At 47.1% G+C, this 12,660-nt stretch overlaps 1 protein-coding gene and 1 long non-coding RNA gene across 4 annotated transcripts in view; both read right to left on the reverse strand.

The window, feature by feature from the left end:
* Nucleotides 1-284: 284 nt before the first annotated feature.
* The window catches only part of LOC118363911 (protein FAM193B-like), a 42,874-nt gene continuing 30,498 nt past the window's right edge, over nucleotides 285-12,660 (reverse strand). For all 3 annotated transcript variants that reach the window (XM_052487034.1, XM_052487033.1, XM_052487035.1), the window contains 4 exons: nucleotides 9,347-9,592; nucleotides 3,377-4,613; nucleotides 1,513-1,588; nucleotides 285-1,326 (listed from right to left, as the gene is read on the reverse strand). In XM_052487034.1, the coding sequence (XP_052342994.1) occupies nucleotides 1,254-1,326; nucleotides 1,513-1,588; nucleotides 3,377-4,613; nucleotides 9,347-9,592 (1,632 nt within the window). In that variant the 3' untranslated portion in view covers nucleotides 285-1,253. The remainder of the gene's footprint in view (nucleotides 1,327-1,512; nucleotides 1,589-3,376; nucleotides 4,614-9,346; nucleotides 9,593-12,660) is intronic.
* Nucleotides 2,026-3,165, reverse strand: LOC127913777 (uncharacterized). The gene is made up of 3 exons (XR_008086650.1): nucleotides 3,032-3,165; nucleotides 2,204-2,617; nucleotides 2,026-2,134 (listed from the first exon to the last, which is right to left on the reverse strand). It is a non-coding gene; the product is annotated as an uncharacterized LOC127913777 (long non-coding RNA).

The raw sequence follows: 12,660 nt of genomic DNA on the forward strand, positions 1-12,660 counted from the left end.
CAGTATAGATAACTAACCCACACATGGTGTCCATGACAGTATAGATAACCAACCCACACATGGTGTCCATGACAGTATAGATAACTAACCCACACATGGTGTCCATGACAGTATAGATAACTAACCCACACATGGTGTCCATGACAGTATAGATAACTAACCCACACATGGTGTCCATGACAGTATAGATAACTAACCCACACATGGTGTCCATGACAGTATAGATAAGTATAGATAACCCACACATGGTGTCTATGACAGATAACTAACCACACATGGTGTAGATAACTAACCCACACATGGTGTCCATGACAGTATAGATAACTAACCCACACATGGTGTCCATGACAGTATAGATAACTAACCCACACATGGTGTCCATGACAGTATAGATAACCAACCCACACATGGTGTCCATGACAGTATAGATAACCAACCCACACATGGTGTCCATGACAGTATAGATAACCAACCCACACATGGTGTCTATGACAGTATAGATAACTAACCCACATGGTGTCCATGACAGTATAATGTGCGTGAACCTGACATCCCCCCATACCATAAGACCTATTCTGATCTTAAAATCAACGTAAAATCCTTTAGAGACAATTGATTATCTAAAAGAGTGCCAATAAACAGAGCGCTGTGTGTTGAGGGAGAGATGGGGGAGATTACCCTAAACTAAAGACAGTAAAAGTTCATCGTGGGTCGTGGGTCAGTACCTTTAGAGACCAGAAGCACCAAATAGAACCAACCAATTACAATCCAAGAAGGTTTCTACAATGTTAAAATGTCCCACAATTACAATAAAAACACATTTTTTATTGTAAAAAAGGTAACTGTTTTCACAGTAGATCTGATCTGACAGACGGAGAACCAACACCCGTCTGTGTCTCACCCTGGATCTCTCATCTCCCTCGTTGTGAAACAGCAAAGAGACCAGTCCTCAGTCGGGCCCGTGTGTGTGTGAATGATCCCTGTCTGTCAGCCAATAGCATCGCAGTCCTGACCAATGGAAAATGGTGTTGCACCAGGGTTCCTCGGCTTGGTGAGGAAGAAGAGGAAGAGTGGGAATGAGAGAAGGCCTCAGGCCGTCAGGGGTTGTATGGACATAGTTGTGTTGGGGGAGGGGGTTCTGCATTCTAGAACCCGTCAGTTACTGGGCTGGTTCTGCATTCTAGAACCCGTCAGTTACTGGGCTGGTTCTGTATTCTAGAACCCGTCAGTTACTGGGCTGCGTTGGAAGGAACCTATTTGAGGGTAAAGTTGGACCAGTTTACTGCAACCTTCTGGCGGGTCTGTTTAGCAGAGTCGAGGCAAAACCTACAGAGAGACGAGAGAGATATCACAACATGGTTCTATTACCAGGACGCTGGTGGTGCCCCCTCCCCCCAAAAAAAGTCCAGTTTCCCCAGACAAAGACTAAGTCTAGAATCACTTTTAATGGAGAATGTCTGTTTGGTAAAGCGGCCCTAAATGTTTCGGATCGTCACCGAGGCCGAGCGTTACCTTTTGAAGTATTCCACCTCACGATCAATCTCATCCATTTCTTTTGGGTCCACGTCTTTAGGGAGAAACACATCGTCTGGGGAAGACAGAAACAGGACAGAAACATCAGTCAACTAGAGGGTTATCTAAACTAACGTACCTGTCTCCTCTCCTACAACATGTATAACACAAGAGACAGTCAACTAGAGGGTTGTCTAAACTAACGTACCTGTCTCCTCTCCTACAACATGTATAACACAAGAGACAGTCAACTAGAGGGTTATCTAAACTAACGTACCTGTCTCCTCTCCTACAACATGTATAACACAAGAGACAGTCAACTAGAGGGTTGTCTAAACTAACGTACCTGTCTCCTCTCCTACAACATGTATAACACAAGAGACAGTCAACTAGAGGGTTATCTAAACTAACGTACCCGTCTCCTCTCCTACAACATGTATAACACAAGAGACAGTCAACTAGAGGGTTGTCTAAACTAACGTACCTGTCTCCTCTCCTACAACATGTATAACACAAGAGACAGTCAACTAGAGGGTTATCTAAACTAACGTACCCGTCTCCTCTCCTACAACATGTATAACACAAGAGACAGTCAACTAGAGGGTTGTCTAAACTAACGTACCTGTCTCCTCTCCTACAACATGTATAACACAAGAGACAGTCAACTAGAGGGTTATCTAAACTAACGTACCTGTCTCCTCTCCTACAACATGTATAACACAAGAGACAGTCAACTAGAGGGTTGTCTAAACTAACGTACCTGTCTCCTCTCCTACAACATGTATAACACAAGAGACAGTCAACTAGAGGGTTGTCTAAACTAACGTACCTGTCTCCTCTCCTACAACATGTATAACACAAGAGACAGTCAACTAGAGGGTTGTCTAAACTAACGTACCTGTCTCCTCTCCTACAACATGTATAACACAAGAGACAGTCAACTAGAGGGTTGTCTAAACTAACGTACCTGTCTCCTCTCCTACAACATGTATAACACAAGAGACAGTCAACTAGAGGGTTGTCTAAACTAACGTACCTGTCTCCTCTCCTACAACATGTATAACACAAGAGACAGTCAACTAGAGGGTTGTCTAAACTAACGTACCTGTCTCCTCTCCTACAACATGTATAACACAAGAGACAGTCAACTAGAGGGTTATCTAAACTAACGTACCTGTCTCCTCTCCTACAACATGTATAACACAAGAGACAGTCAACTAGAGGGTTATCTAAACTAACGTACCTGTCTCCTCTCCTACAACATGTATAACACAAGAGACAGTCAACTAGAGGGTTATCTAAACTAACGTACCTGTCTCCTCTCCTACAACATGTATAACACAAGAGACAGTCAACTAGAGGGTTATCTAAACTAACGTACCTGTCTCCTCTCCTACAACATGTATAACACAAGAGACAGTCAACTAGAGGGTTATCTAAACTAACGTACCTGTCTCCTCTCCTACAACATGTATAACACAAGAGACAGTCAACTAGAGGGTTATCTAAACTAACGTACCTGTCTCCTCTCCTACAACATGTATAACACAAGAGACAGTCAACTAGAGGGTTGTCTAAACTAACGTACCTGTCTCCTCTCCTACAACATGTATAACACAAGAGACAGACAACTAGAGGGTTATCTAAACTAACGTACCTGTCTCCTCTCCTACAACATGTATAACACAAGAGACAGTCAACTAGAGGGTTATCTAAACTAACGTACCTGTCTCCTCTCCTACAACATGTATAACACAAGAGACAGTCAACTAGAGGGTTATCTAAACTAACGTACCTGTCTCCTCTCCTACAACATGTATAACACAAGAGACAGTCAACTCGAGGGTTGTCTAAACTAACGTACCGATGTTGCGGCTGGTTTTCTCTCCCTTGTTCTTGTTCTTCTTATTCTTCCCCTTGGGTTGCTGCTGGGCTTGGTTGTGATTGGTTGAGGTGACAGAGTGACCTTTGGCCTCTTGCTCCTCCCCCTTCCCTCTTTGGGTGCTGGGAGTACCGGAGCTACTCGCTGTCCCGTTGGTGGCCTGCTGCCGGGTGGGTCTGGTCTCCTCCGCCCTCCTTGCCCCGGTTCTCTGGCTCTCAGCCGAGTGAGGTGGTGGTTTGGAACCAGAACCAGCCTTAGAACCCACAGCATCAGAACCAGTTTTCTGCAACTCCGCAGCTGCTTTGGATCCGGGTCTGGTCTGGTTCTGTTCTGGAGGCAGCTGGTCCTGACGTTGCTGCTTCTTGCCCTTCTTCAGCTTACCAGCCCCAGCATTAACCCCAGACCCAGGAGTAGCAATGTTCTTACCAGCCCCAGCATTAACCCCAGACCCAGGAGTAGCAATGTTCTTACCAGCCCCAACATTAACCCCAGACCCAGGAGTAGTAATGTTCTTACCAGCCCCAACATTAACCCCAGACCCAGGAGTAGTAATGTTCTTACCAGCCCCAACATTAACCCCAGACCCAGGAGTAGCAATGTTCTTACCAGCCCCAACATTAACCCCAGACCCAGGAGTAGTAATGTTCTTACCAGCCCCAACATTAACCCCAGACCCAGGAGTAGTAATGTTCTTACCAGCCCCAACATTAACCCCAGGAGTAGGAGTAGTAATGTTCTTGGGCTCTGCTGGGGTCTCCTCTTTAGGCTTAGCTACCTTAATAGAGGCCTGGGTCTGGATCGACGCAGGGGCCTGGTGTTTATTCTCAGGCCTAGCAGAGGGGCACCTCTCTGGGGAGCGCACCCGGATCAGCTTGGAGAGGCTGGGGGTGGTGTGGAGCCTGTGAACATCCTTCCCCCCAGTACCAACCCCTGGTCCCCCTACCCCAGGTACAGTAGTACTAGCAGGGGTTGAGATGGGGCCGATGGGGGAGTTGTCCCGGGGATGGGCCTCCTCCCAGCCGCTGACCAGGTCCAGATGGCTCTTGAAGGTACCCAGGGAGAGAGGGGCCAGGTCGAGGTCTATCTGCTGCAGGTCAGAGCAGGAGGAGCCGTTGAGGTGGGAGAGAAGATGGTTGCCCTCCAGAGTAGCAGCCTTCTTCGGGAAGTCATTCACATCCAGGTTGAGGTCGTACATGGAGAACGACGCACGGATAGAGTCCTGCAAGGTCGAAGGTCAACGTTGTTATTTTAGAAAAGCAGCAATAAGTTTAATAAACCAACATTTAAAACAGCTCAACTCCTTTAAATCAGGGTTTCAACTGTTGATCAGATTACCCGTAATAGACTCACCGAAACACTGATATTAACAGATTGAGGACTGGTTTCCTGGACACAGATTACGCCTCGCCTGTTTTAGACGGAGACACCATTGAGCTTGATGTTCTTGGTCCAGGACTATGCTTGACTTGTGTCTGAGAAACCGCCCCTAAAAGACCCCAACCCCAGATAACATTGGACGGGTCGCAATCAACTGGTCGACCTTGAGTTCCTATCCCCCCCCCCCTTTCCTCAGAGGAGGGACGGCGTCCCCTTTCCTCACCACTGAGTATCAGACGGAGCCCGTCAGTCCAGTAACTCAGCTGGGCCTCACAAGTAATACAACTAATTATCTATTACCACTGTGATAATATACCAATTAAAAATATATATAATTAAGAGCAATGATAATGTACTGGGCCTATAGCCTACTGAGCATAGCCAATATGCAGTGATAATGTACTGGGCCTATAGCCTACTGAGCATAGCCAATATGCAGTGATAATGTACTGGGCCTATAGCCTACTGAGCATAGCCAATATGCAGTGATAATGTACTGGGCCTATAGCCTACTGAGCATAGCCAATATGCAGTGATAATGTACTGGGCCTATAGCCTACTGAGCATAGCCAATATGCAGTGATAATGTACTGGGCCTATAGCCTACTGAGCATAGCCAATATGCAGTGATAATGTACTGGGCCTATAGCCTACTGAGCATAGCTAATATGCAGTGATAATGTACTGGGCCTATAGCCTACTGAGCATAGCCAATATGCAGTGATAATGTACTGGGCCTATAGCCTACTGAGCATAGCCAATATGCAGTGATAATGTACTGGGCCTATAGCCTACTGAGCATAGCCAATATGCAGTGATAATGTACTGGGCCTATAGCCTACTGAGCATAGCCAATATGCAGTGATAATGTACTGGGCCTATAGCCTACTGAGCATAGCCAATATGCAGTGATAATGTACTGGGCCTATAGCCTACTGAGCATAGCTAATATGCAGTGATAATGTACTGGGCCTATAGCCTACTGAGCATAGCCAATATGCAGTGATAATGTACTGGGCCTATAGCCTACTGAGCATAGCCAATATGCAGTGATAATGTACTGGGCCTATAGCCTACTGAGCATAGCCAATATGCAGTGATAATGTACTGGGCCTATAGCCTACTGAGCATAGCCAATATGCAGTGATAATGTACTGGGCCTATAGCCTACTGAGCATAGCCAATATGCAGTGATAATGTACTGGGCCTATAGCCTACTGAGCATAGCTAATATGCAGTGATAATGTACTGGGCCTATAGCCTACGGAGCATAGCCAATATGCAGTGATAATGTACTGGGCCTATAGCCTACTGAGCATAGCCAATATGCAGTGATAATGTACTGGGCCTATAGCCTACTGAGCATAGCCAATATGCAGTGATAATGTACTGGGCCTATAGCCTACTGAGCATAGCCAATATGCAGTGATAATGTACTGGGCCTATAGCCTACTGAGCATAGCCAATATGCAGTGATAATGTACTGGGCCTATAGCCTACTGAGCATAGCTAATATGCAGTGATAATGTACTGGGCCTATAGCCTACTGAGCATAGCCAATATGCAGTGATAATGTACTGGGCCTATAGCCTACTGAGCATAGCCAATATGCAGTGATAATGTACTGGGCCTATAGCCTACTGAGCATAGCCAATATGCAGTGATAATGTACTGGGCCTATAGCCTACTGAGCATAGCCAATATGCAGTGATAATGTACTGGGCCTATAGCCTACTGAGCATAGCCAATATGCAGTGATAATGTATTGGGCCTATAGCCTACTGAGCATAGCCAATATGCAGTGATAATGTACTGGGCCTATTGCCTACTGAGCATAGCCAATATGCAGTGATAATGTACTGGGCCTATAGCCTACTGAGCAAAGCCAATATGCAGTGATAATGTACTGGGCCTATAGCCTACTGAGCATAGCCAATATGCAGTGATAATGTACTGTAGAGAGAGAGGCTATATATAGTAGAGAGGCTATACACAGTAGAGAGGCTATATACAGTAGAGAGGCTATACACAGTAGAGAGGCTATACACAGTAGAGAGGATATATATAGTAGAGAGGCTATACACAGTAGAGAGGATATATACAGTAGAGAGGATATATACAGTAGAGAGGCTATATACAGTAGAGAGGATATATACAGTAGAGAGGCTATATACAGTAGAGAGGCTATATACAGTAGAGAGGCTATATACAGTAGAGAGGCGATATACAGTAGAGAGGCTATATACAGTAGAGAGGCTATATACAGTAGAGAGACTATATACAGTAGAGAGGCTATATACAGTAGAGAGGCTATATACAGTAGAGAGGCTATATACAGTAGAGAGGCTATATACAAATCAAATCAAAAATCAAATCACATTTTATTTGTCACATACACATGGTTAGCAGATGTTAATGCGAGTGTAGCGAAATGCTTGTGCTTCTAGTTCCGACAATGCAGTAATAACCAACAAGTAATCTAACTAACAATTCCAAAACTACTGTCTTATACACAGTGTAAGGGGATAAAGAATATGTACATAAGGATATATGAATGAGTGATGGTACAGAGCCCTATTTCACAGAGCCCGATTTCACAGTGCCCTATTTCACAGTGCCCTATTTCAGTGTCCTATTTCATAGAGCCCTATTTCACAGTGCCCTATTTCACAGAGCCCTATTTCAGTGCCCTATTTCACAGAGCCCTATTTCAGTGCCCTATTTCACAGAGCCCTATTTCAGTGTCCTATTTCACAGTGCCCTATTTCACAGTGCCCTATTTCACAGAGCCCTATTTCACAGAGCCCTATTTCAGTGTCCTATTTCACAGTGCCCTATTTCAGAGCCCTATTTCAGTGCCCTATTTCACAGTGTCCTATTTCACAGAGCCCTATTTCACAGAGCCCTATTTCAGTGTCCTATTTCACAGAGCCCTATTTCACAGAGCCCTATTTCACAGTGCCCTATTTCAGAGCCCTATTTCACAGTGCCCTATTTCACAGTGTCCTATTTCACAGAGCCCTATTTCACAGAGCCCTATTTCACAGAGCCCTATTTCACAGAGCCCTATTTCACAGAGCCCTATTTCACAGAGCCCTATTTCACAGAGCCCTATTTCACAGAGCCCTATTTCACAGAGCCCTATTTCACAGTGTCCTATTTCACAGAGCCCTATTTCACAGTGCCCTATTTCACAGAGCCCTATTTCACAGTGTCCTATTTCACAGAGCCCTATTTCACAGTGCCCTATTTCACAGTGCCCTATTTCACAGTGCCCTATGCCTATTTCACAGTGCCCTATTTCAAAGTGTCCTATTTCACAGAGCCCTATTTCAGTGTCCTATTTCACAGTGTCCTATTTCACAGAGCCCTATTTCAGTGTCCTATTTCACAGTGCCCTATTTCACAGAGCCCTATTTCAGTGCCCTATTTCACAGTGCCCTATTTCACAGTGCCCTATTTCACAGAGCCCTATTTCACAGTGCCCTATTTCACAGTGCCCTATTTCACAGAGCCCTATTTCACAGTGCCCTATTTCACAGTGCCCTATTTCACAGTGCCCTATTTCACAGAGCCCTATTTCACAGTGCCCTATTTCACAGTGTCCTATTTCACAGTGTCCTATTTCACAGAGCCCTATTTCACAGAGCCCTATTTCAGTGTCCTATTTCACAGAGCCCTATTTCAGTGCCCTATTTCACAGTGTCCTATTTCACAGAGCCCTATTTCAGTGTCCTATTTCACAGTGCCCTATTTCACAGTGCCCTATTTCACAGAGCCCTATTTCACAGAGCCCTATTTCACAGAGCCCTATTTCACAGAGCCCTATTTCACAGAGCCCTATTTCACAGAGCCCTATTTCACAGAGCCCTATGCCTATTTCACAGTGCCCTATTTCACAGTGCCCTATTTCACAGAGCCCTATTTCACAGAGCCCTATTTCAGTGTCCTATTTCACAGTGTCCTATTTCACAGAGCCCTATTTCAGTGTCCTATTTCACAGTGTCCTATTTCACAGAGCCCTATTTCAGTGTCCTATTTCACAGTGTCCTATTTCACAGAGCCCTATTTCAGTGTCCTATTTCACAGAGCCCTATTTCACAGTGTCCTATTTCACAGTGTCCTATTTCACAGTGCCCTATTTCACAGTGCCCTATTTCACAGTGCCCTATTTCACAGTGCCCTATTTCACAGTGCCCTATTTCACAGTGTCCTATTTCACAGAGCCCTATTTCACAGAGCCCTATTTCACAGTGTCCTATTTCACAGTGCCCTATTTCACAGTGTCCTATTTCACAGTGTCCTATTTCACAGTGTCCTATTTCACAGTGCCCTATTTCACAGTGCCCTATTTCACAGTGCCCTATTTCACAGTGCCCTATTTCACAGTGCCCTATTTCACAGTGCCCTATTTCACAGAGCCCTATTTCACAGAGCCCTACATATGGACAGTGATCAGGTGACTCCCAAATGGCACCCTATTTCCTATATAGTGCACTACCATGGGCCCTGGCCAACAGTAGTGCATAATTTAGGGAATGGGGTGCCTACCCTTAGGGATGCAGATATCCTTACCTTGATGGTGTTCTTGATCTCCTCTAGCCGAGAAGTCAGGAAGGAGTTGACCCTCTCTAGTTCCAGCTGGGGCCACTCCAGCAGCCGACTAGCCTCCGGGCCCTCACCGTACTCCCCATCCACATCCTCCTCCTCCTCCTCCTCCAGGCTAAGGTGGTCTGGGTCCTCACTGGGCTCTGGAGGGGTGGAGGGCGGGTCGCTACCAGCTCCCTCACCATCACCACTACCCGCCTGGGTCTGCTTCTCCTGATGTGGGGAGAGACAGACGGTCAGATGGACACGGTCAGACACACAGACATACAGTTCGACAGTCAGACAGACGGTTAGACAATCAGACAGACGGTTAGACAGTCAGACAGACGGTTAGGCAGTCAGACAGACGGTTAGACAGTCAGACAGACGGTTAGACAGTCAGACAGACGGTTAGACAGTCAGACAGACAGTTAGACAGTCAGACAGGCGGTTCAAAGGTCAGACAGACAGTCAGACAGACAGATAGACGGTCAGACAGACAGATAGACAGACGTCCAGACAGACAGACAGACAGACAGGTCAGACAGACAGACGGTCAGACAGACAGACGGTCAGATAGACAGACGGTCAGACAGACGGTCAGACAGACAGACGGTCAGACAGACAGACGGTCAGACAGACAGACGGTCAGACAGACAGACGGTCAGACAGACAGACGGTTAGACAGACAGACGGTTAGACAGACAGACGGTCAGACAGACGGTTAGACAGACAGACGGTTAGACAGACAGACGGTTCAGACAGACGGTTAGACAGACAGACGGTTAGACAGACGGTTAGACAGACGGTCAGACAGACGGTTAGACAGACGGTTAGACAGACGGTTAGACGGTCAGACAGACGGTTAGACGGTCAGACAGACGGTTAGACAGACGTCCAGACAGACAGACAGGTCAGACAGACAGACGGTCAGACAGACAGACAGACGGTCAGACAGACAGTCAGACAGACGGTTAGACAGACGGTTAGACAGTCAGACAGACGGTTAGACGGTCAGACAGACGGTTAGACAGACGTCCAGACAGACGTCCAGACAGACAGACAGGTCAGACAGACAGACGGTCAGACAGACAGACAGACAGACGGTCAGACAGACAGTCAGACAGACAGTCGGTCAGACAGACAGTCAGACAGACAGACGGTCAGACAGACAGACGGTTAGACAGACAGACGGTTAGACAGACAGACGGTCAGACAGACGGTTAGACAGACGGTTAGACAGACAGACGGTTAGACAGACGGTTAGACAGACAGACGGTTAGACAGACGGTTAGACAGACGGTCAGACAGACGGTTAGACGGTCAGACAGACGGTTAGACAGACGTCCAGACAGACAGACAGGTCAGACAGGCAGACGGTCAGACAGACAGACAGACAGACAGACGGTCAGACAGACAGTCAGACAGACGGTTAGACAGACGGTTAGACAGTCAGACAGACGGTTAGACGGTCAGACAGACGGTTAGACAGACGTCCAGACAGACAGACAGGTCAGACAGACAGACGGTCAGACAGACAGACAGACGGTCAGACAGACAGTCAGACAGACAGTCGGTCAGACAGACGGTCAGACAGACAGTCAGACGGTCAGACAGACAGACAGACAGACAGACAGTCAGACAGACAGACAGACAGACAGACAGACAGACAGACAGTCAGACAGACAGTCAGACAGACAGTCAGACAGACAGTCAGACAGACAGACGGTCAGACAGACAGACGGTCAGACAGACAGACGGTCAGACAGACAGACGGTCAGACAGACAGACAGACAGACAGACAGACAGACAGACAGACAGACAGACAGACGGTCAGACAGACAGATTGTTAGACAGTCAGACAGATGAGTACTGAGACAGACAGACGGTCAGACAGACGGTCAGACAGACAGTCAGACAGACAGACGGTCAGACAGACTGAGACAGACGGTCAGACAGACAGAGACAGACGGTCAGACAGACAGACAGACAGACGGTCAGACAGACAGATTGTTAGACAGTCAGACAGATGAGTACTGAGACAGACAGACGGTCAGACAGACAGACGGTCAGACAGACAGACGGTCAGACAGACGGACAGACAGACGGTCAGACAGACGGTCAGACAGACGGTCAGACAGACGGTCAGACAGACAGATTGTTAGACAGTCAGACAGATGAGTACTGAGACAGACAGACGGTCAGACAGAAAGATTGTTAGACAGACAGACAGACTGATGAGTACTGAGACAGACAGAAAACATCTAATTACAACTATGAAAATGTGGTTGCTTTCCATTATAAATTCATTATTGGCATAAAAACACAGAGCATCCTGTCCAGGGGGTGTCCTGTACATCAGAAACAGAAGACGGACTAGTGTCCTGTCCAGGGGGTGTCCTGTACATCAGAAACAGAAGACGGACTAGTGTCCTGTCCAGGGGGTGTCCTGTACATCAGAAACAGGAGATAGACTAGTGTCCTGTCCTGGTACATCAAGCTGTCTCACTACAGAAACAGGAGATAGAATAGTGTCCTGTCCAGGGGGTGTCATGTACATCAAGCTGTCTCACTACAGAAACAGGAGACAGACTAGTGTCCTGTCCAGGGGGTGTCCTGTACATCAAGCTGTCTCACTACAGAAACAGGAGATGGACTAGTGTCCTGTCCAGGGGGTGTCCTGTACATCAAGCTGCCTCACTACAGAAACAGGAGACAGACTAGTGTCCTGTCCAGGGGGTGTCCTGTACATCAGAAACAGGAGACAGACTAGTGTCCTGTCCAGGGGGTGTCCTGTACATCAAGCTGTCTGACTACAGAAACAGGAGACAGACTAGTGTCTAGCGCCTCTAGCACTGAGATGTCTTAGACCTCTGAACCAGGGTCTGTAGTGACGCCTCTAGCACTGAGATGCCTTAGTCCTCTGAACCAGGGTCTGTAGTGACGCCTCTAGCACTGAGATGTCTTAGACCACTGAACCAGGGTCTGTAGTGACGCCTCTAGCACTGAGATGCAGTGCCTTAGACCTCTGAACCAGGGCCTGTAGTGACGCCTCTAGCACTGAGATGCCTTAGTCCTCTGAACCAGGGTCTGTAGTGACGCCTCTAGCACTGAGATGCCTTAGACCACTGAACCAGGGTCTGTAGTGACGCCTCTAGCACTGAGATGTCTTAGACCACTGAACCAGGGTCTGTAGTGACGCCTCTAGCACTGAGATGCCTTAGTCCTCTGAACCAGGGTCTGTAGTGACGCCTCTAGCACTGAGATGTCTTAGACCACTGAACCAGGGTCTGTAGTGACGC

The sequence above is a fragment of the Oncorhynchus keta genome, chromosome 30 (assembly GCF_023373465.1).
Source record: "Oncorhynchus keta strain PuntledgeMale-10-30-2019 chromosome 30, Oket_V2, whole genome shotgun sequence".
Taxonomy (NCBI): domain Eukaryota; kingdom Metazoa; phylum Chordata; class Actinopteri; order Salmoniformes; family Salmonidae; genus Oncorhynchus; species Oncorhynchus keta.